This window comes from Pempheris klunzingeri, chromosome 5, assembly GCF_042242105.1.
Source record: "Pempheris klunzingeri isolate RE-2024b chromosome 5, fPemKlu1.hap1, whole genome shotgun sequence".
Lineage (NCBI taxonomy): Eukaryota > Metazoa > Chordata > Actinopteri > Acropomatiformes > Pempheridae > Pempheris > Pempheris klunzingeri.
Window position 1 is genome coordinate 23,650,534 of NC_092016.1, and position 25,190 is coordinate 23,675,723.

Below are 25,190 nucleotides of genomic sequence, written 5' to 3' on the forward strand. Positions count from 1 at the left end.
AGTAGCTCTGACTTTGTGGACACTCGGGAGTAAAGTAGTGCCACTCGTGCGCGCCTGCGCAATTACGCACGTACACACACACACACACACACACACACACACAGACACACACACACACACATAGACAGACGCGCGCTCCCTTTGTTGTGAAGTTTACTGTCAGTTGAAAGACTGACATTTTAGTTGCTGCTGTTGCCTCAGCAGTAGCAGTTGGAGTAGAGCTGAGGTGGATGTGTGAGGATGGTGGAGAGCCGGAGCTGTGTCCAGAGGGAGGGGGTCTACCGCTGGTTCTCCTCCCTCACCTCAGCCCAGAGAGCCGAGTTCCTCTGCGGCCTTCTGGACCTCTGCGTCCCCATCGAGCTCCGCTTCCTCGGCTCCTGCCTGGAGGACTTGGCCCGCAAGGACTACCACTCCCTCCGGGATGCGGAGATCAAAGCCAACAACCCCGCCGACCTGTCGGGCCTCACCAACATCACGGACGAGGTGGTTCGCAGCAAGCTGCTGGTGTCCCTCGCCCTGCTGGGCTCGGACAACAGGGAGGCGGCTGGGGTCCTGTACCGGACCCTGACCCACATAGACACGGTGATCAATAACTACGGCCTGGCGCTGAACGACGGGAGGACCGAGGAGCAGTTTCTCCTCCTGTTCACCATGGCCTCCCACCACCCGGCCTTCAGCTTCCACCAGAAGCAGGTGCTGAGGCAGCAGCTCGGCCAGATCCAGGACATCCTGCAGGTGAGAGGGAGAGAAAACATGTGTTTGTGTGAGATACTTTTGCCACTACCCAATTACATCCTTTAAATAAATCATTTTATTTAAGTGTAGAAAATACTTGGAAATCAAGCAGATAGTGCTTCAAAACACAAAACAGTGAGAAACTGAATCACTTGCCACATTTTATGTAGCTGGATACGAAAGTTTTGTGCTTACTCTGCCTCAGGAGTTTATTTCTAGGCAATAAATGGTGCTTTTTCAAAATGTATACAATCTGACACACAGAACTTTTACACATTGCCATCAGCCACAACTTGCCACACACTCTCCCACTCAGATGCCAATATAAAGTGTAACACGGTGCAAGAGACTTTGAGTGAGTTTTCATGTGGATGCTCTGCCAGAGGAAGTGAAAGCAGCTCCAAAAACAGTCCACTCATGGGTGGGAATGGTAAAAACACAAAAGTGTTCTCCCGGCTGAGAACTTGTTCCTCTGACTGGGCGCCTCCTTCAGGATTACATCGCAAAGTTTATTAACGGCAAACTCAGATTCAGTCAGATCACTCAGCACGCTGAGTAGTTCCCATCCACCCGCCCCTCCCTCAGGCCCTCAGGTGAGCTTTTCACCTGCTCAGAGGGGAACAAGAGTCTGTAGCAGGTGAAACTTACACTAATTTCAGGCTTTTCTGAGACCAGGGAGAGGGAATATGTTGCAGACGAGTACAGCACACTGACATGTTACCTATTCACTAAAATTACAGGTGAGACACAGTCAATGACAGGCTGCCTCGGTCATGTGCTATTCAGTGGTGAACAAAGCAAATGACATGCCTGCAGGTGAAAGCTGACGGCGAGCAGGAGTTTACGAGGCCGACCGCAGCTGAGGTCACATTAAGAGGATAGTTAGTTAGTTAGTTATAAGAACACGTTTCTTTGAGATGTGATAAACTACGTTTTTGGCCTGCGTCTGATTTATCATAAGCAAATAATGTCTGCTTGGAGACAACAGAAACAACCAGGTCATGTCCACTAAATCCTGATGTTTATATGAGTTTCTATGTAACATTGTACCCTGATCTTCTGTCCTGGAGACCTCAGGTCCTCTTTAACAGCTCAAAAAACATCTACTTCTACTTCATCTACTATACAACATTGTTTTATGAGAGTTGCTCGGAAACATGATTTTCGACTGATGACATGTTTTAAAAGTCCGCCACAGAAACATGTTATTAAAGGTTTAATTGGTTTGTGTTCAGAGGCCCCAGTAATACAGCGGCTCTGCGTGTGTGACTGGTGGTGATGGTACTTTTTACACAACGCTGTCCATCTTAGAGTAAGCTGGATTTCTTTTCGTTGGAGGTCTAATTGACTCCAACCATAAGCAACCATGCAGGATAACATACAGTTCATTTTTCTGTTTGCGAATATTTGGAAAATATTTTTTAGAAATAGACATTTAATCCAATATGCTATATAAAACTGGCAATATTTCTATATTTGTTGTAATAAAAATGTTTTGTACTTATGTTAAGTACTGTATCCTGTCAGCTTCATCAAATGTACAAGTCCAGCTTGTGTTAGAGGAGAGGGTTGTCACTGCAATATGACTTTGTGGGTCAGAGGAAAGGAAAAAAAATATTTAAAGGAAAAAAACAAGTCAGTTCAGTGTATTTTATTGTTAATTTGAGCGCAGTTTTAAGCGATACTCTTCCTGATGAGGCATTTTTTAATCCACATATGTTCTCTGGTGTTTTTGCACACTGTCCTTATAATGATACAGTACCACACAGGTCACAACATCAAACTTAAACTCTGTCAAGATTAAGTGGCATTGAAATCCATGCTGCTGTCACTCACCACTACACTGCATTTCCCAGAAATCCATTCACAGTTTAACTGGTGGTACAAGACAGCAAAATACCCATTTGTCTCTCGTGACAAAAAGGCTACAAATAGTAAAGAAAGTCACATCTTACTCTGATTTTGGCATCTGACTGAACATGTTGGTTGTTGCAGGTGAGCAGTGGAGGAGGAGGAGGAGGAGGAGGAGGAGGAGGAGAGGCTCAAGCAGGAGGTGCAGGCGGGGATCGAGCTGCCGTCTGTTACACTCAGCCACATCTCCACTATCACCATCAGACCGTGTCGCTGCCTCTGGCCTGCTCCCTGCCTGATGCCAGCGCTGCCTACCGGCCTCTGTCTGCCTGCCAACCCTGCCACACACACTGCACCTGCTGGCACAAGGTAGGGAGCAGCACAGTGGGCCACGCTGCTGGTCACGAACAGTTAACAGCAGAGTTTCAACTCTCTGAGAAATAACACACACACACATCGCATTTTATTCACGTTTTCTCGTCTTGTCTGAGTTAACCGGCTCAAAGGCTGTTTATGTCCTCAGTTAACTTTCATTCCAGTAGGGAGTGAATGTAGTGTAGTCCTTTAAAGTGGAGCTTTCACTGGAGCGAAGGGGCTGCCAGGTTTGGATTCTTCATCCGTAAGATGCTCCTACACGTTAAAAGCTTCCTGCAAGTGATATTAGAATTTGTGCCGTGTGAATTACCTCAATTACTATAAATGTATGATTGCAATTTTTGCTGTTTTTAGAGTTCAAAATGGATAATGAATGAATTCAACTGCACGAAAAAACTTTAATTTAATCAAAATGTAGATATAAAGTACTCATGTGAAACACAGTTAAGAGTCCTACAAGGTCGGGTTACATTAGTACTTCCATTGTGGACAGAGGCTCCATAATGAGCGTTCAGTAGGTGTGACATATTTAAGGTTCCCTATGGAGTCTTTTGACTGTTAGTGCTGCTATAGAGCCATATTTGATAAGCAGCTTATGCACGTGTTGTGCTCCACTGCCCGAGCCACTGACTCTTTCAGCGTTGGAGGCGTTAACATGCCAAAGAAGGTATCAGGTGGCAGCAGAAGGAGAAGGAGAAGAAGACTGCTCGCTGGTTTAATGCTTAAAATATAGATTGTAAGAGTGATTGTTACAGTGTCTGTTATCCACGTCTGATTTATACTGCATGAAAAGCTTCCCCTCCACTCCATGAGCCCCCCCTGCAGCCATCTGTAGGCAGCAGGATACATATGTTGATAAATCTGCAGCCTCTGAGTTGAGAAGTAACCACACACACCATTACACACACCAGACGGCTCGAACTTTAATTGTGATAGTATTTTAGTTCACTTGGGAGACGTCAAATTACAGCAGCTCATCAATCCTCTGTGGCATTACCTCCTTTCCAACCTTTTTCTCATTAGCAAAGTGGTGTTACAACGTGATGACATGATGGTTATCATAGTTCAGACGCTAAATAATGTCCACAGCCAGAGAAAGCATTAGTCACGGTACTATTTACTATTAACTATTTTTTCTATTACACAAATGAGTCACTTCTTGTTTGCTGGAGGATTTTTGCTGGCGTAGAACTGACACACACACACACACACACACACACACACACACACCAACAAAGAAATACTAGGTAATCATGTGATGTGTGATAAACTGTTTGAAATTGCCCTGTTCAGAATGAATTTCTTGACTCTTCGCCTTTTTATGACCAGTCTAATGACAGATATTAAGCTAATGGAGCTGTGCGTGGAGTTTGAACCATCAATCCTCTTTTTGGTGACGAGCCAAATGCCTGTCGTGTGATAAATGTTTTGAAATGTACGCTTAGTGTAAAACAAATGCTGGTCTCTTCCAGCAAGATCAGTGGTCAGCCATAAAATGTCCAAATATTGATGATAAAAGAGGGCAAGAAGAAAAACTCTAGCTGTTTACAACCAAATGTGGTCCCTCTGACTGGATGTGTTGTAATGAAAAGTGGAGATCAGAGGGGGAGGGAGAAGGGGGAGGTGGAAGGGGGGGGGTTTCCCAATGATGCAGGGAACTGAGTGGATCATTAACCCTCCATTACAGTAACATCTGGGATCATCCTGCAGGGAGCTGACGAAGGACTCTAACAAAGTGAGCAAGATAAAGAGCGATGTGAAAAGATAAAGTTAAAGAAGCAAAACGCCGGGTACTTTGTTCCTCTCTTTCATGCCCGGCGTAAACACACACTTGCATGCTCACACACACGCAAGGCAGGCAGGCAGGCAGGCACACTGTTTAAACATGTGTGAGCAGTGAAGGGAAAGTACCCAGCTCAGAGAGGAGCGTTTGTATTTAGTGTTTTGTTGCCCTTGGCTCCTGCTTAGTGCAGGTCAGCACATTTCTCTATGCTGAAATCAACCCTCTGTGGTGTGTGTGTGTGTGTGTGTGTCTCCAGTGGATCCCCAGGAAGTTATAAATGCTCTCACTCTCTCTCTCTCTCCTTCCTACCCTCAGCACTCTGAAGGGAATGACAGGGTTACATTGTAAACCAGGGCGGTCACATACATTATCTACAGTAGAGCAGCTTTTAGCCAGGCCCACTGTCACCTACAGTAGATACTGATATGTGTTTGACACAATAGCTTTCAGTCAAGGCTCTAACAGTGTAGAGGGGTTTACTGTAGCCACAGTGTTAGTACCCCGGCGAGAGTGTGAAAGACTTGACTCCTGGACTAGTAGTTGAAATCACTGAAGTTCCACATAATCGGCTGTAGTTGAGCTAAAGCAGTCAGTGTTTTCTAGTGACAATGAACTAATAGTGTAATGTGACAGGGTTGACTTGTGGTGATGAACCCAGCAGAAAAGTATTATCTGTATTATCGTTTAGTTTATTTTCTTGGTTTAATGTCCCACAACTGGACCCTAAATTAAAATAGACAGCTTCTAGGCCAATGCGGAAATGCCCTAAACCTGCATTCTTTCTAATGGCCAGCAGGGGGCGACTCCACTGGCTCCAAAAAGATTGTATGAAAGTCTACGAGAAAATCACCCCACTTCTCACTTGCTTTATAGCCTTAACAATCGCTTCCCTAACGAGTTTATGGTCTCAGTTGCTAGTTTCAAGCCTTCATCAATACAGCGTGATGTTTGTTTTATTAATTATGGTTCCATTTAGAGCAAAATAGACGAAAAAGCGGGGCCTGTTTTTGAGTGTGGCTAACTAATCAGAGGCAAGGTGTTGAACTTCTGCCTCCAAAACAAAGACGATGACGGCCAAAATGCCAAACTGGCAGGCCACAAAACAATGGGTGATGTGACGGTGGCTTCGTCTGCTTCTTGTATACAATCTATGCAGCATCTTTAATGTTTTGATTCAGTCTTCCAGCTCTCATCAGCGCTGTTTCCAAGCACCACAGGCAGATTGTTTCAAAGAGAAAAAGCTTTGATGAAACCGGTGTTGAAACACGCCCAGCAGTTAGCCGCTAGCTAATAAACACGGTGAAGTATTTCGCCGCCAAGTTGTGTTCAGAAACATGACTTCAAATGCTGATGTTTCTTTGTCTCTGTAAGTAGGCAAGTGTTTATAAGGTAATAATATTTCCATGTGTTTACAACTTGTCCCGCTGCCCCCACAAGGCTAAAAAAAATCAATGAGTGAAGGTTTAAGTAAATGTAACAATGCTGTTGGTCAAATAAAGGTCCCTTTGAGTTATAACGATGACGCTTTAAAGCAAGACGATGCAGCTGACTCTGCGGTCACAGGTGGTAATTACAGGATAATGGCACATTGACTTCTCCTTAACTTCTCCGTTATCATTAGATGATCTCACAGAACCACAAACATTCCTCCTATTGTGTTCCATTCTTGTTCTACCTTATTGAAAACAAAGGAAATATTTATGATAAATACAGTGTAACCTTAGAGCAAGTGGAGAAGAGTCATAGAGTCAATGTAACTGACTCACTAATGTCAGTTATCCAGTAATAGTGTGCTAACATTAGCCACAATAAACCACTGGTCATACCAGACCAAGTAAGGCTGGAACAACCAAACTGCTCAGTGCACTGAAGTGGGCAGGGTCGTCCACTGTTATTGATTTTAATTTGGAAGAGGAAGAATGTGTTATGTCTCCTTTTAAAGGGGACATCTAAGCAGCATTTGAATGTTATAGGTGAAGCTGATTTTCAATTTATATTCTTTACTCTATATTCTATTGGGTTATATAATATTGTATAAACTGTAAGATCTTAATCCTCAAAGCAAGCTGTATCTACAGCTGTAAGATAAATGTAGAGGAATCAAAAGCACAAGATTTCTCTCTGAACTATAGTAGGAAGAGTATAAAGTAGCAACGCACATAAATACTCATTAAAGACCAAGCACTGCACCTCAAAATTGTGTTTGACTGCATCTGAACAAAAGCACTTACTTTCCTCCACGGCACATGAGACAGCGCTGCAGCGTCCGTCTGTTCTTCCTCCAGGAGCGGAAGTCAACTTGCATGATTTTATTTTAATACGAAGCAGCTGGATGCCGAGTCACTCCAGGGGAAAAATGGTAGAATTTGATTTTCTCCATCGGGATCTAGCAGTGGTGTGAACAGCAGATACAATACACTGGCCACATCTGTCGGGCCTGCTCAAACCTGCATAATCACCAATATGTGAGCGTTATGTATCTATTAAACAATACCAGTGTCAGAATGAACAGCAGAGTTCAGCTGCTGTTTGCAGAAGGAGGAGGAGGAGGTGTTACTGTCAGCACACAGTCGGTGTTTTAAAGTTTACATTTTTGACTGCACAACTGCTACTAGCAGCGTTCAGGGAGATTCACTCGCTCTCCAGAAATCTGGAACATATCTGGATTTTATTTCCACACTCCTAGTTTTTTTTTTTGTTGTTGTTCTAATCCTTTCCCCTGAGTCATGTGGTTCTCATGACAGCTGTTGTTACTTGTCGTACTGTACCTTACAGTGCCACACGGTCGGACTCTCCTTCCCCTCTCTGACGGTCTGCAGTCAGAGCAGAAGGTTGGCAGGTTGGGCGAGTAACATGCGGATGTGGCAGGAGCACACTTAATTGTTTTCAGATCTACTGCCTCATGCTGTGCGTGTGTGTGTGTGTGTGTGTGATTACAGGCAATGGCACATGCTGGGCTTTCCCCCTGAAAAATAGAGAACCATACGCTCTATTCTGATTTTGTTTTTTTATCTATTTTTCTTTTTTATAAATCAGAATTTTATGGGGTTTTCCTGTTGAACTTTGTGACTTTGTGACTTACAGAAATCCCAAAGTGGAAGTAATAACCTTTTATTTTAACTAGTTAACAGAGTATTACAGTGATTATTGTAATGCAAAATCCTTAAGTTATTCCGAGCAAATTGTCAACCACATTGTAAGATACAGACAATGATTGACTAAACCGGTGGTGGTTTTTCCATGACAGATGTCCTACATATGGCTCCAATTCCTTTGAATTTCCTGTTGTGTTTACATCTCATAGACAATCTGTAGTTGAAAACAGTGCACATGACATGACAATGTCATGAGCTGACTGTGAGTTGGAGTTATATTTCATAATCATGTGGGCTCAAAGCATTTACAAACGGTGTTGTTTGCCTTAGAGACTGACTGTCTGTGGTGCAGGATTGCCATGTTGATAGTTTGCTTTCTGTAAAATATGCAATAAACTAAATACTAGACTTGGAGATGAAAATCTGTTATAATTGTACATACTTTTGTTTTCGCCGTGTTTCCCTTAAACCCGCTTTAATTGATTTTTTGGCCACTTGGAGACAATGTAAGGAGCTGTAAACACAACACAGACATATTATCACCTCATAAAGTTGACTGTGTGAATGCGTTGGCAGTTGGTTATTTTCACATCCAGCGACATTAGGATTCATTGGGAGTCATGTTTCTGGCAACCTGATGAACATTCAAACATGGCTCCGCTTTTGGTCTGCACCAGCTTCTACATGACACGTCTGGTTCTTTAGCTGCTAAATCCTCCACCGTGTTCACCGGACGGTTGCTTACTGTGTATGTCTGCCTTGGTGCTGGATAGGTAGCACACAGTGTACAGAAACAATTGGTCAGTCTTTTTTTCCTTTTTTCAATTGATTAAATGATCATTCAATAATCAGAACAACTGTTGGTAATTGATTAATCATATCAGTCATTTTTCAAGCACAAATGTGTGACATTATCTGATCAGACCTTCTCAATTGTAAAGATTTGCTGCTTTTCTCTGTTTTATATCATTAGACTTTGTTGGCTCTGTTTGGCTCTGGGAAATTGTGATGAGAATGATTTCACTATTATTTGACAATCCAATATTAATTAATCAATAATGTTGATCAGAGCAGCTTTAAAGAGCCTAATAGACCTAATAGACATTTCTGGTGACTATCTTATTGATAAAATCCATCCTAAAACACAAATGCTCTTGACATTGTTGCCTGTCTCCATTTTGTTGTTCCATGCTGTATTTCATTTACTTCCTGGACAAATGTAGAAGACACAGTGCGACTGTTATTCCAGTGCAGCTCCAATGAATTTTGGGAAAGGAAAATCTTTCAACTTTATGACATCGGTGGGTGAAATGTAAAATTTTTTCATGGTAGTTCCTCAGAATTGAAGTGAGAAGGCCGTCTCCCGGCGGCACCATTTTGAACCATGTCTCAGCACTCTTAAACATAAAAGCCCATAATTAAAGATATTAATCCCGTGCCTGCAGTTTAGAGAATCGTCAATGGCGTTCTCTTTGTTTCAGTTCAAACGAACTCCGGTGTCCATTTGTCTGGTCAGTGTGATTCCTTTGCATGGGTAAAAGCTATCAATCAAACAACTGGACGAGGAGGAGTCCACTCCCAAATGTAAGATGTCACCAATAAAACCGTCCAATCCATGAGTTATCTGTCAGTCTGTGTGACCTTATGTTTACTCTGCTTGGTTCATTTTTTCGTAAAAAAGCCAGTGTGAACAGGAACCAGACCAGAACTCAAATTCAACAGTTTTTTTTCATTTTTTGATTTAAACCAACCAAATGAACTGAACCACAAGTGTGGAAGTACCAGAGGAAACTACCAACTGAAGGAGAAGATATAGGAAAGAAAATCCAACACAAACTGAAATTAGATTATTGATACTATTAGGAGTATCTTAAGGTGCTGTTTTCCAATATCTAACTCACAGGAAATGGAAATAGTTTGTGAGCTGCAGCTTCTAGGGTTAGAGAAGTATGTTGGGAGATCTGGGATCAGTTAGCGAGGTTGTCTTGAGCAAAGCACATCAATCCCAATTTTAGTTGGAGCAGCAGTTCGTCCAACAGTTAACATTTTTTTAAATGTGATTTTGGATGGCAACTCTTTCTCCCTACAGCTGCTCCTCCGGGGCGTTACTATAAATAAGAGCGCCCTCTCAGTGGACCAGCCTGGTTAAATATTGGTTTGCTCTGCACTGCCAGAGCTCTCTCTTCACTTTGTCTTAGCACTGTGCCAGCCGTGGAGAGAGCTTTGCTCAGTGTTCGAGTTTGTTCAGGCAGTGACAGCGCGGAGCCTAGCCGATGCATTCATCGAGATGGTTGTTCAATGTCGCCTTGTTGTTGTGCCCATGTGGGACTGTGAAGGCAACCTGTTGAGAGGAGTGAGGAACTGTGTGGGACTGTGTCCATGTGCTCACATGGGTTTGTTGTAGTTGACCCATCTGTAAGCAGACATGCCGCCTTGAGGTCGCTGTTATATGTGTGACGCACATGCTCCAGTCTGCAAACACGCTGCACTTGAGGGGTTAATGCTGTCCCGTACTGTATCTCGTTATCCCTGACCTCTGCTCTGTGGTTTTAACCTCTCCTCTGCTGAATGATCTCTCACCCCTGCGCTCCAGAGCCAAACCAGAGAGGCCGGAACAGTCTCGGGACCGGTCTCAGGGGTCGCCATTGGACGACGAGACCAAGCGGTCGGCCAGGATCTCACCCCTCCTCAACCGGACCTCCCCCCTCTGCCTCACCCTCCTCCTCCTCCCCCTCCTCCTCCACCACCACTGCCTCTTCCTGTACCTGCTGGGCAAGGCCAGGATACAGCAGCACCGACAAAGAACCACCAGGGGAAAGCAGGGAAAGGTGAGCTACTGGAGCGGTCACTACGGAAGATCTTGTTTTCATATTCCTGCTGCATTTCTAAGTTGTTGCTTCACCCTCAGGAGAACACTTGATGATGCCTCTGTGTTTTTTTGCTACAGTACATATGGGCCTCTGTAATGGACGTATTCTCTACTATGCTGCTGCTTTTTTCAGTCTTACTGAATGTGTGTGTGTGTGTCTGTATGTCTGTACGTACATGTGTAAGGCCTCACCCTCCATCTGTGCACATCAGCATGAAATGTGTGTGTCATGCTGTACACACAGTTAAACCTAGTTGAACAAGATGCAGCATGCTGGCACATCTGAACACTACAACTAAGCTTAAAGAATGTGGCCCTAAGGCTTAGGTGTGTGTGTGTGTGTGTGTGTGTGTGTGTGTGTGTGTGTGTGAGAGAGAGAGAGCTGCAGTGTAGTATATCACTTAAAGATGCACATGGTTTCAAGTTCACTGGTCTGTCAGGCCAATCATCACTATCATCCAAAACCCCCATATTGTGATAAAGCTTTACGACCTGCTACATTTCCCCCTTTGTCATAGAGTTGAATTTGAGTCAGGCAGAACAGATGTCAGAGGTGTTGATCTTAAACCCTGGAAAAGCAGTGAGAAAAGATGTTTTGTTGTTGTTGTTGTTTCATCCATCAGGGGGCAGATCACCACCCTCACACTGCTCTGTTTTTAGAGCTCATGAGTTTGCAAACAGCATTAGCGTATTTACAGCGAGGAGAATCAGATGTCCAATGTTAGACTCTCCAATGTTAGACTCTCCTTCTGGCTGTGTTTTGTTGTCCACCAACTCCTGAGAAAAATATCTGGATCTTGAGTCACTAAGTTCTAACTTTGTCTATGTGCTGTATGGTGCTGAATAGGTGGCATGCAGTTGCTTTATCAGAGCTTGTTTGCTAGAAGAAGCTTCCTGTTGCTACTGGAAACAATATACGTGTTGAATGGCGTTCAATAACTGTGCAGTAAAACCAAAAACAAACCAAAAATGATGGTGATTTTTTGTGTAACCCTATAATACATATTGTGTCAATATAGCATATTAATTAATGCAACGCAGTTGTATCTTTTTTTTTTTTTTTTAATGTTGCAACAAAAAAAAGAAACTTCTTTTCACAGCAGGCATTTTGGCACAGCGGGACAAGATGTCATTGATAGCTTTAAAAATAACTGCATTCCATTTAGGTGAACCAGTTCCAGGGTCCTGGTATGTGCATGCTGGCTCACTGGGACACTTGATGGAAACTGAGCCATTGCTAACAAAATGTGTTTTACGTGTGCTTTTCCTGCTTTGACAAGATGTCTGCCATGAAATGGGTCTATAAGATAAGAGTGATAAAACGTGTCCACCCTAATAGGGGGAACAAAACTAGTGGGACGGTGGGGGTAATATCAATAAAGCACAGGTCTGTATTTGCCCACACATTCTTGTGAAGATGTCTAATCAGGCAAAGTGAGTGCAGTACATGTTGATTTATCATATACTGGACGCACATTATGACAACCCTGCTGAAGGTCACACCCACACACAATTTCCTAACACAATTTGCCCACGTAGGATATCTTCCACTATCACTCATTTGAACTCAATCACCCAGTGACCAGCCTTGTGTACAGTGTTTGGTTTAAGGTGGGGTGGGCCTCTCCAGGCCGGTTTGTTATTGTCTTGGCCCCCCCCTGCCTCTGTCTGTAACACAATGCTCAACTATCTCACTACCTCATGGTCACACCACATAGCTGTCACCAGCGTAAAACACACACACACACACTCATACATAGTTGTATCCAGCATGTAGAAACACATAAATCACAAATGCAGACACGCGTAAACACACGCTCTCCCAGCGCACGCAATTAAGTTTATATGCCATGCCCTGCTATTTTCCCTGTGTGTGTTTACAGTGTTCGCTACCTCAGGCCAGGCAGAATGAGCCACACCTCATGTCTTACTCTTACGGCATGTTTTCGAAGCACAAGCACATAAACTGTAACTGTAAAGTAATAAAGACACAGAGGCAGCAAGATGGAGTTTTTTTCAATATTGCAGTATTATCTCTTCAGGAGGTAACTGACACCCTTCTTTTGATCGCTTCATCGGCATGTCATGCACACGCACTGCTGTGTGTATGAGTTCAGTGTATGAGTACACTTTTGTGTGTGTGTGTGGCAGCCTAGATTAGTGTGAATGGCAGGCGGCATTTAGAGCCTTCTACAGCTGCTGCCCAACAGGCATACAGCACACTGATGAGGAGTGTGTGTGTGTGTGTGTGTGTGTGTGTGTGTGTGGTAACATCAACTCCTCTCTGTTTACTCTTTATCCCTCTCTTTATTTGTCTCCTCCTTCACTCATGTCTTCCCCTCCCTTCCTATTACTTCTCCCTGCACGCCCCATGTGGTGGACAGTGTTGAGTGTAATATGTCTAAATCGATACCTGGAGGTCTTCTGTACACACACACACACACATACACACACACACACATTTATTTCAACTCACTCTCGCCTTCAGTTTAATGTCATGAATCTAAAGGCAGTGGAGCAGTCCTAACCTGCCTTTGCACCTGAGGCATACATCCAGACACAGAAGTAGACATAATCCAAGACACACGTGTGAGTGTATCCAGTCTCAAGTCATATGTGACAGATTTGCAGTCATGTATCTATTGTAAGCAAATGCTGTGTGCAAATCATAAAGACCAATGTGCATTTTGACAGGAGGAGACCAAGTTTAGTCTAAAAGAAATCACGTTATAAAGGCAAAACGCATCAACTTTTAATACAAATATGTGTTCACAAGTTACACTGGATAAGTAGAAGTGAGGGCAGGGGGGATAATTTGGCCTGTCAGGACTGGAAATGTAATTTCAGAACTAAAAAGCCAGGAGAGAAAGGATATGGTTCAGGAATTAAGGGCTGGAAGATTACTCAGATAGTGCTGAAGGCCAGCAGAAGTAAATTTGATATAAATAGCTACAGGCAGCAGGTGGGCAAGTGCAGGTTGGACCAGACAGATAGCAGAACTTGCGGAGGTTGAACCCCAGGTGGGGGAGCACCATCCTGAATGAGTTGTGCAGTAGCAGCTGTGGGAACAGGTTTGGCAGCACAGTCAGGACAGAGTGTCTGTGCAGATGGAAAACGAGATGCACATAAACATGGTAGAGTTACTGCAGAGATTTTAGCCTCATCTGATGAACAAAATGTTCAGACAGGTTAACGGCTGGATGGTCGAGGAGCATCAAACGATTCACTGTACTGAGGGTAGCTGACAAATCTTCAGGAATGAGTGGAAAAGCTAGACGAGGAGCTCTCACGCTCAGATTTCACAGACTGGTTTGGTTCATTGGGCTCTGTGGTAGTTGAAGGTGAAACTGGCAGACAAACAAGAGCAGAATTTGAATTTGCAGGAAAATATGAAGGTGTAAACAGTAGTTTAGGCTATCGAAAGAAAGCTGAAGGGGAAAGGTAAGAGTATGTATTATATTTGAATTATATATTGAGAAATACTTTTGTGAAGTCATTGTACAGAATGTGTTTGAATATGATGGGAGATAAAAGACAGTCATTGAGAGAGGATAGCAAATAGTGCCATGACTGTCATTATTTTTCATTCTTAATATGCTAGAAAATAGTGAACAGTGAAAGTGAAATAGCTGTTCCTGTTGATCAGGTACTATAATGGCAGAAGATGAAGTTTACTGACAAGTGAATGACTAAGGAACAGCAATAACGGGACTCCATCACTTCTTAGACTGGATAGTAAATAACAACACAGAGGAGCTAATGAAATTAAGAAAAAGGGGGGATTTTAAGCAGTTTTTTCTGCAGTGCGGGATGCATTCTGTAATATTAACACTGTTTTGAGGGCTTGTGACTCGAGAACTTCATGTCATGCAATACCATCCACCCTCTCACCCACACTGTCCTCCATCTTTGAGCAGTTAAAATGCATGTAGTTAAGGAAGGAGAGCTATTTTGTAACATAATACAGGAGTGAAATCTTAGCGCCTGGAGAAGTAATCGACAAGGAGTCCCAGGGGAACAATCCCACCAACCTTATGCACACACTGTACACTGCAGTCATTTTGTGCAGTCTGGCAGGTAAAACTTTGGTGCACTCTTGAGTAAAACATTCAATCCTGCCAGCTCCACTGTGCTGTACATTCCCTGTTGGTGTAGTTACACCTGAGGAACATGATTAAACAACTACACTTGTAGCTTCTGGTTTTGCCCCCATGTGATTGATAACATTTGAGAGTTGGCCAAATTGAAATGCCTCCAGGCCAACCCTAAGTGACTGATGTGTTAGAGCGACTGTCTCAAACATGTGAAGTAATTATCTGTGAAATGATCTGTGCTCATTTCAGTGGTGATTGAGAGGGTGGTGCTGAGAGGGGTGACCCACAAGTCTGAGGACACCAACGAATATGTGTTCGAGGTGGGTTCAGTGTGAAGACACACACACACACACACACACACAGAGTCCACTGACTCCTGCTCACTTTTCCAGATGTTTATTCCTTCTCCTTTCACCGGGTTTTCTACTCCATCACCTCCTACTTCCTCTTCTCCTCATCTTTCCTCCTTTCCACACCCCCTCCAGGCCAGCTGGTCAGATGGTTTTGTATCATCCGTTGTCAGAACTCAGCAGGAGGTGTCAGAGCTGCTGTCCCAGGTCAGGACCACCACTCAAACACACTTTCCCTGATTGATAAGACTCTCAAGTTCAGACAATAGTTAAAGGCCATCAGTGTTGTTTATTCTACAGATTATTCTACAAGTGTAAATGGCCAATAAAATTACAGTATGAATGAATGATTGACTTTTCCCTCTGTTTTTGATTTAATTATGATACGACAAAATGTGTTCTTAAGAATGCACAGTGTGGTAAGAGTCAGGTCTTATAGGGATGTATAGCTCAGTATCATCAGCATAGAAACATAATGACACAATGTGCTAAGTTTAGTATGTGATTATGTCTTCATTTTTGAGCTTTTCTTTCTTCTTTCAGATGTCACAAGCATTTCCTGATGAAGGAATGGAGAAATTGGTCCCCCAGTCCATAGAACTGGACCCCAGGTTAGTCTTATAACCTCTCCTGCTTATTTTGCCCTTGAAAAGTTGAAAAGGGTTGTGTCTGTCTTATCATGGAGAGGTGTGTTCCAGCTGAGGAAAGCAAGGGAATATGATTGATGTCTTTGAGGAATGAAAGGCTCATCAGGGAATTTGGCAACTTACTGCAGATCTAATAGTAGTTCTTAGTGTCTGTAGCCAAATTCCCTGATGAGCCTGAATTTGGCAACTTACTGCAGATCAAATAGTAGTTCTTAATGTCTGTAGTAATAATAGTTCACAGCATTTTTGCACAGTTAAATTTTTTTTTTTATACTGTTCCTTGTTAAGAGTTTGCAACACAGATTTGAATGATTTCAACCCTGCACTGTTTATATCTATGTTTGGTTACTAAGTCTTCTTCCTGATTGCATTTTGTTGGTGCATTTCTACATTTCTTGGTGTGTTGCTGTCTTAACCTGTCGATTAGTTAAATAGATTGTCATCTGGAAAATGCATTGCAGTGCTGTGCACTTACGGATGCACATGCATGGGATAAAAACAGAACGCCCCATTAAAACATTGCTCCATTGCACCGGTGGTGGTCAAAAACTCGATCTTTGCTAAATCATTTGGCAAGCAGCTGCTATCTGTGAACATCGCCTCGCTATTATGCAAGTTTGTCCGAGTACCAGGATTCAAGATGTTTATTTGTCATGTGCACAGTAAGAACTCAATGGTGACACTGAGCAATGAAATTCTTACTTTGTTCGTTTCCCTCCACATAGACACAAGAATATAAAAACAGAAAAACAATTATAAATATAAAAAAAGAGGGCAATGTACAGAAGAATAATTAAAAAAAAATGCAGATACAACCTAAAGAAATGTCGACTATTTTTGCTAAATTACTTTTTGTATTTTTACTTTACTACAGAATAAATCGACATGTACAACACAAACAGCAGCATTGCTGAGGTATCTTATTCTCTTACCTGGTTGTCACTATGTTGATGCACAAAGCTAATTCTGAAGTGCACCTCCATGATGCAGCTAGATGTGATGTGAAGTTTTTAATCTCAAAACATTTCTTCTTGTAGATTCTAAATCAAGTTGACTCTCTTTGGCTTCCCTGTGTCTTTCTGACTCCCTGTCTGTCCCCACGCTGTCCTGTCTGTCTGCCTGCACCCAGGTGTCTGACAGCACTGCCCTGCCATGTCCTCCAGCACCACAGCGTCCAGCTGTTCTTCACCTCCACCAGGCCTCTCTCACCCAACTGTGCTGCCTCCCCTGCCTCCTCCCTCCCTCCATTACCTCCCTCCCTATCCTCCCTTCCTACGGCTCCCGTAGCCCCGACCTGCCCGCTCACCTCCAGCTCTAGTAAGTCTTTTGTTTTATTTATTTAGCGGCTGTTTTATTACTTTTTCATTTCTGTTTCTTTCTGTTCTTTGTAAATGGAGAGAAATAGGAGATGCAACGTGGCAAAAATCATCAGCTCGGTTTAAACTGCAGATGTCATGAGTGTGTGGCAGCAGATTCTATAAAACCAGTAAGTCTTTATAAAGGGCAGCAGGGATATAGCAGTAGAGCCTATTTATTCTAGGATGTGGGGAAAGAAAGTGGCAGGGAGCAATGGGGCAGGAAGGGCAAGATAAAAGATTTCATGTCTGAGTTTGTTGTTAGAGGTGAGATAGAGAGGGGGTGGAAAAACAGGTAATGGAAAGGACACTGCCGGGGGTGTAGGTCTTGTTTGGGGGAGTGAAGAGGTGAGGGAGGTGAGACTGCAGGCAGGATTTTCAGTTTGTGTTTTGAAGGTGTTGGAGGCAGCAGACGGGGTCTATTTTAGTCTGGTGTGGGAATTCAGCGTGGCATGTTTGTGTTGGGAAGCCTAGAGTGTGGTGACCTCATGTTGCTGTGTGTGTGTGTGTGTGTGTGTGTGTTTGATCCTATGAGTGTGACTTCATCCTGGAGAATATTTATAGCCATCAGTGCAGTGTATATCTGTGTGTGCTTGTGCTTTTTGCATGTGTTTGTACCTCTGTGTGTGTGCGTGTGTGTGTGTGTGTGTGTGTGTGTGTGCGTGCGTGCGCACCAGACTCTCAGGAGACCCCAGGCTAACCAAGGCTAATATGAATGTGTCTGACTCTGCTGTAATTTGCCTCCACAAACACACAGACCGCGACTATAATATGTCATAGTCAGACCTTCATAAGCTGAATGTGAGGCTGTAATATCACATTTATTGTGCTGAGCACATGGATCACTGCATTTGTGCTTCTAGTTAATGGCTTTATCTCAATAGACACACAGCAGACGAAGCTTTCAAGTAAGAGAAAACTGACACCAGACAAATCAATCAACGTTTTTCATGCAGGAACCTCCTTACATATAAAATCCACATGTTGCATTTGGTACAAATAATTTTCGACCTCAATTACAGGCTAAAAAATGAATTTCCTTTTCTGAGCCAAACAAGGATCCCCTCATAAAACATTGATCCATATCACTACCAGTGGTCAATATTTCCAGTATACCTTTAATATAATGAAAATGAATTATTGCAGCTTGATGAATGAAAACCCTGTGATTGACATTTTAAGCCACTAATACAACAGACTAAATCCTTTAAAACACCTTTTCTCTTTCCTCTGCCTATGAGTGCTTTATCCTCATGCACATGTTTAAATCCACAAGGACAAGAACCATACACGGTTGTCTGAATCATCAGTATTTTACATTTACTTAAGCTCAGTTTTAACGACAGTGTTTCAACATGTAGCATCCATGTAACCCATGGATTCAAACCCACTTGGCAAATTCTTAATCTTATCCCTGTGTCACTGCGTCCTCCTCCTTAGACCATTTGTCCTCTTGCATCTAGCATCTTCTTGCATGCCTGATCCATCTTCTGCCGTTATGTCCAGACATTCAGCATTTATTGCATCCAAGAGGGGAGAATAGCTCCTCTGTGGGGTGGGGGGACTGGAGAGTGAGGTGGAAGGAAGAGTGGCACCATCCTGGGATGGGCTGTATGCTTCTCTGTGACAGGAGGAGAACGATGAAACACCACACAGATGCAAAACCCTCTGGATCCTGCCTCACCTGCCCCCCCTTACTCACCCGACACTAGTCTTTCATGGACGTTGTCAAGGACTGAAAGCTGGCGTTCAGTGTTGTGTGTCCCAATTAGTCTTTTATATATATAATTAAATGACAACGTGAAAACTGGAGTGTAAATACACAGAGGTTTGGTGCTGGTTGAGTTTTAGTGAGAAAACAGATCATGAAGTTTGAGAGCTTTTTGTGTCAAAGCATCAAAAAATGAAAGGTCTGACATTATCTGGGTTTTACTCACTGAATCACTGAGGGAATTTGTTTTGGGCCCTTTTAAACTGATTGGTGACGATCCTGTAGATGATGAAGGTCTTTTTATTTTCACTCTGTCCCTCAGGTGTTGGCTGCATGGTTCAGTACAGAGGAACCAACAGGTGAGGGCTTTCTTTGTCTTTCTATCATTCATCATCATCGTCATCCTTTGGGCCCCCTCACACCGTCTTCTCTGTCTCAGGGCGATATACAGGGTGGCCAGCGTCCAGCCCGTCGTCAGCACCCACAGCTCCGTCTCGACTCGGCCTTCTCCTCACGTCTCCTCCCTCCCTCCCCCTCTTCCCCCCTCCATCCCACCTCCCCAGCACTCCCCCCAGCTGCCCTGCCTCCCTCCCGCTGCGCCAACCCAGCCCACCCAGGGCCCCGTGGTCGGCGGAGGCGATCCCTCCTCCCAGCCGCACCCCCAGCACATTCAGCCTCACCTGCACCCGCAGCCCCTGCAGCTTTCCCAGCACCACCTTCACCCACAAACCAGCAGTCAGTCCAGCGCAGTGCCCCTGTCCCTGCACCTGTCCCACTCCCAGCCGACGTCCCACTCACACTCCCAATCCCTTTCATACCCCCAGTCCCATCCCCAGTCCCGCTCCCAGTCCCATACGCAGGCACCCTCCCAGGCCCAGCCCAACACTCCAGAGCAGAACGGCATCCTGGACTGGCTCCGCAGGCTCCGGCTCCACAAGTACTACCCCGTCTTCAAACAGCTCACCATGGAGGAGGTGGGTCAGCTTTAGACTCTATCTAGTCTGTTCATTTGTTCATTCAAGATACTTTACAGGAAAGCTGAGGCCATGTGTAAGCTTTTTACACTCATAGTTAAACCAGTGTGTCTAGTTTGATTTTATTTTTCCTGTTTCCACAAGTTCTGAGCTTCCTCTCTGTATCACCTACAGTTTCTAGCGCTGACAGAGGACGACCTGAACAAGTACGACCTGACCCAAGGAGCAAAGAAGAAACTCAAGACGCAACTAGAGCTGCAAAAGTCCGTCGAGTAAGCTGCAGATATCAGTCTTTTTGTCTGAGTTCGAGCAGTGAGGAGCTTGGTGATGTGTCACTCTGTTCTGACCGCTTGTGAGCAGTGATTGGTTTTACAAGTGGTCCTCTGCAGCTATGAACCTCTATACAGACAGACTATTTATTTTTTGTATTTTTTATCAAACAGCATAACACTGTTTTTTAGTTATTACGGTAAATAAGCAACATCAAGTAAATCACAATCCACAAGAAGTCATTTTCTTTAAACAACAAGCACACAATGCAGAGAACGAACATTACTTACATTAACCACATTGACCACAAACTGCTATTTTAGCTACATTCCTGTTTCTGTAGCAGCAGCATGGTGAATTAGCTGAAGAGACCCGAGAAGAGACGATTACAGTAATTTAACCTGCAGGAAATGAAAGCGTGGGTGAGTTTCTCTTAAGTTGTGCCTGGACACGTGTGTTAAGATGGTAGAACGCAAGACGTCGACATGGCGTTTAACTCTTGAGTCCAAGATTAGCCCGAGGTTTACATGAGCGCTAACTTTCAGCCTTCCTTCTAAAGAAAGTTCTCTTAGTTTTGTCTGCATTTAGCTGGAGAAAGTCCAGGCACATCCAGTCATTTATTTGTTTAGTTCCCTTGCAGAGAGAATCTATGAGAGTAAAAGTATTAAATCTGGGAGTCGTTTATGTAATTATGACATTTGCTATTATTGTTTTGTATAATGTGGCCTTATGGAAGTATGTGAATGTGACATAGGAGAGACCCAAGGATGGATCCCTGAGGAACCCTTCATATCATGTTGTAGAGCCAAAAAGTATTTAATGAACCTGTTTATGCCCAATGAATCAGAGATGTTTAGCTGTTGGTGGCACTTCTGGGTTTATTGGACCCTTGGTGACTTCTTTGTGTGGAAGTTCTAAAACAGAGCCAATCAAAGAGCTACAGCGATGATTAAAAATATATTTATTTGAGAGGCAAGGACAGATTTTCTTTGTTCACTGGTTAAAGTTGCACACGCTCTCAGTTTGTTTCCCCTTTATGCAAACTCCGCTTAGAGCGAAACAGTCCTGGATTTGAGTCGGAAGTGAAGTTTCATCCTGCCGGACCGTGCTGGCTCATCGTGCATCCGCTCACATAATCTGTCAGAACATCTGAAGATAATCACAAGAGAAGATTTAGAGCGTGTGCAAAATCGCTCTGAAAAATTCTTCACTTAATCTGTCCACTAATCTTGGCTAAAACTGTATAAATAACATCTTGAATAGGTTTTCTGTTGGCATAATAATTCTGTCCACATTTTTGAACCGCTGAATCCAGCAAAGGATGCAGGTGCTATCCTCAGGCAGCGTTTCGGTTAAAGTAACTACTTACTTTATATTGTAGGAAGCTGGTCCGTGTGCCGAGTGTATGTCGTTGTATATGTTGCAAGATTAGAATACACTCTTAGAGGCAGTGCACGGTGAAGTTAGCAAGTGCTGCGTCCTATTAACGATTAACAGACAGACTGATCAGATGCTCATTTCCACAGTAAACATACAGCAGAAACGGTCCATACAGCGTCAATGGTTAACCAGCAGTAGGTGAGCCGCAGAGATAAGATGTACAGAGCTTACAAGGAGATAACCAAGGAAAAGCAGCAAAAACATGGACGTGCAAGCCAATGTGTCTGCATGCTCTGACATTCTCACACAAACACACACACACACGCACACACACACACACACACCTGGGTTCCTCGCATGTGAACCTGCTCTTATTGCATCTCGATCGTGTTTCCGTCCTCTGTATCAGCAGGTTTCCATCGGGCAGGTGGCAACACGTGTGCATGCTTAAACAAGACACAGAAAATGGAAAGTTCCTGCAGTGGTTTTCCATGTGACTGGTTTGCAGATGTGTTTGTAGAAGAGCAGTTGGATGTTGAGGGACACAATGAGTGGACAGTGTCTCCCCCTGGTGGTGATGGGTGGACACGAGCTGCTGCTCTGCTCATGTCAACACCTGCACATAGGGAGAGTTTAGTAGTAAAACCCAGTTTTCAAACAAAACCAAAAATAATGTAAGGAGTCTTAACCCCTTGAAGGTCCTCAGAAATAATCACGTTAAAGATCCTTACACACATACATGTGTATGCATAAAAACAAGCCATAAAAATGTTAAAAATCTTTCTTTTCTTTTTTTTATTTTTTTTAAATAGTTTTTTAGACCAGCATCAGCCCTAATCATACATATCAAATTTTAATTAGTTTTTTAAAAAATTAACCCTTAAATTGCAATGTTTTTGTCATGATGCGCATCATTTTATGGTCTAAAATACACAAAAAATACATGAAAAAAATTGAGAACTCTGAAAAATTCACCATCTTGCAAAATTATAAGCAATATGCATGAAAAACTGATAAAATATGCTAAAAATAAAAATCATAACACACTGTGCTGAAGACCCTCAAAGGGTTAATCATCATCACATGAACAGTCCTTTAACAACAGGACACGTCCAGCTTATAAAATAATTTGCCCCCTCACATTTATGCTAAAACTGTGCTTCTAAAAACTTCAATAAAAAAAGACGGACCACAACATGCATCACACCTCTCTGTCTGTGTGTGTCCCCAGCAGGGAGATGAAGATGGAGAAGCGGCCCTGCAGCGGCATCGCCAGGGTGACGCCCTCCAGTCACATGGGGCCCTCAGCACATCCCACCTCCAGTGCAGGTAGCAAAGCTGCTCGGTCTCAGGCTACCTCTGCTCATTTCACTTCATTCGCACATCAAGTCATTTTAATTGTATTCCAGGAGAGCTGCGCGTGGAGGTGGACGCCGCGCCGCACCATCACCCCGTCTCCACAGACAGCAGCTCGTCCTCAGGCTACTCCAGCTCTTCCTGCTCCCCCCGAACACCATTCTGCTGCGACTCCACCTTCGACAGGACCAGAGACGCTCACCGACGTATGTTTTCTCACAGGAGAACTGAAGTATCGCAGAGTTCTGACAAAAGAAGAGAGGCCAAATGAGTCTTGAATGATGTTTTAGTGGCACATGGTGATATTTCTCATTGTATTGGGCCAAAAGACAAATGAAATATTATGTACTTCTTTATAGAAATGTTTTTCATCTTGTGTGCTTTTTATTGAACCCTAACATGTTTAGGTTGTGAAGAAGTGACTGTGTGTTGCTGACATTCAGTCATACACACATTTTTCTGCCTGTGTTACAGGTGTGTCAGGTCCAGACACAGCAGGAGGGGGTCCAGAGAAGGATCGGTCATGCCTCTTCATCCTCAACTCCTCTGGCTCCAGTCGGCCCACAGCCCAGGTCCTGCCTGTCCAAACCGATCCAGCTCCTCCTCTCCCTGCCTCCTGCTCCTTCGGCCTCCCCCAGTCTCCCTACCACCCACAGGCCACTTACCCCCAGACCCTGCTCTCCCAGGTCTCAAACCCAGCACGCATCCTGACCTCCCCGCGCAAGCCCAGGCCCCCTCCACTGTGCACAGACGACAGGACTAAGCTGCCCGTGGCGGGTGCGGGCTTCAGTGCGGGGCTCGGCGTGGGGATGGGGGTGAGGCTGGAGAACCTGTTTCCCGGCCTGAACATGGACGGCTCCTCCGCTCTCCAGGACGCGGTGGTCTGCCGTGGCCTGGCGGGAGGTGCCGTGGGTCTGATGGTAGAAACCAGCTCTGCTTTGACCTCTACCTCCAACAGCCTGCACCACGTCTCCCACCCCCCTCTGCACTTCCACCTCTCGTCCTCTTCATCCCCGTCTCCATCTGGATACTACTCCTACCCACCTACCTCCTCTACCTCCTCATCCTTCTCTACTTTCTCCACCCCCTCCTGTCCCTCCACAAAGTCTGCTTCACAGTCTGGCAGCTCTGGTAGTGGTGGCGGCTTTGTTCCCATGGCAACTGCAAGCAGCGTTCCTGTGGCTGCGGTGCCCGGCAATACATACTACCAGCCCCAGCCTACCTCTAGCCCCTCCCCTGCCCCCTCCTCTGCCTCATCATTGGATCAAAGTTCCGGTCCCAGCTCCTCCGTGTGTGTTTGCAGCTCCTGCGGTTGTCGGGGGAACTGCGGTGCCTATGGGGCGTTGCCTGGATACGCAGCGGCCGGCTACCTGCAGCCGTTCTCGGCCGGCCCCTCCCTCTTCACCCTAGGTCCTCTGCTCCATCTCAGCCCCCTGATAGCCTCGTCCAGCGCTACCGGCTCCGGAGCCACGCCATTCTCCTACCCGATGATGGTGCCGCCACCCCTCTACCGCCACAGCCCTTTGTCACATGACCAGCAGCAGAGCTTTGCCTTCTACCAGCCCCACGGCATGGTGGGTAACGGAGGCCAGAAACGGGCAGCGGGGAACCTGTCCTGTTATAACTGTGGTGCCAACGGACACAGAGCAGAGGAGTGCAAGCAGCCGCCCATGGACTCAGCACAGCAAGGTGAGTGAAAGACTAGAATGACTTCCTGGTAGACTTCTGCAGTGTTTAATTCAGCTAACAGCAACTTATATATCAATACATTAAAAACTATATTATCATTACATTCAATTTGCAGCAGTTTGCCTCCTAAAAAGTGAGAGCAGACAATCAGAACTCCTGCTTCAGTTTTTATTTCATCACACATGCAGTATAATAGACATACCTACAAAGACATGGAGTTACAAAATACAAGGTGAAGCCTTTTTAATTTTGCTGTTATAAGCTATTATAAAATGTAATTACTCATTTTATTTTTATTAATTTGTTTTTTTGATTAGTAATGCATACTTTAAATTTGAATAATTTGAGTTCAGTGTTGCTTTTGAAACATTAGAATCTCTGGTTTCCATGTGGCGCAACTTCTAATTTATCCACAAATACGTAAGAATGGGCTGTTTGTCATCAGCAAAGAGGACCCACGACTGTAAGTCTTCATTATTTGGCCATTGCACGGCTTCATCCCAGCAACTGTGTTTCTCTGGTGTGTTTCACAGGGACGTTCCGGCTGAAGTACACTCCTCACTCTGACAGTAAGGACTCAGGGGACTGAACGGGGGACTGAACCCACAGCTGAACGGGGACGAGCAGACAGACAAGCCTGCCTCTGGGCACAGCCA

General features: G+C 44.3%; 1 protein-coding gene across 1 annotated transcript; it reads left to right on the forward strand.

Moving 5' to 3' along the window:
- Positions 1–25,190, forward strand: zcchc14 (zinc finger, CCHC domain containing 14). Its single transcript, XM_070830797.1, has 14 exons — positions 1–735; positions 2,731–2,955; positions 10,433–10,667; positions 15,052–15,122; positions 15,288–15,359; positions 15,696–15,763; positions 16,929–17,116; positions 19,188–19,224; positions 19,305–19,839; positions 20,014–20,111; positions 22,721–22,818; positions 22,899–23,051; positions 23,320–24,534; positions 25,068–25,190. The coding sequence occupies exons 1-14, from the start codon at positions 241–243 to the stop codon at positions 25,121–25,123; spliced, it is 3,546 nt and encodes a 1,181-aa protein (XP_070686898.1). The 5' UTR covers positions 1–240; the 3' UTR covers positions 25,124–25,190.

Coding starts and splice junctions, on each gene's coding strand:
- zcchc14 (XM_070830797.1), top strand. CDS start 241: ATGGTGGAGAGCCGGAGCTGTGTCCAGAGGGAGGGGGTCTACCGCTGG. Junction 15,123..15,287: donor CCAACGAATATGTGTTCGAG/GTGGGTTCAGTG, acceptor CACCCCCTCCAG/GCCAGCTGGTCAGATGGTTT. Junction 23,052..23,319: donor GACCAGAGACGCTCACCGAC/GTATGTTTTCTC, acceptor CCTGTGTTACAG/GTGTGTCAGGTCCAGACACA.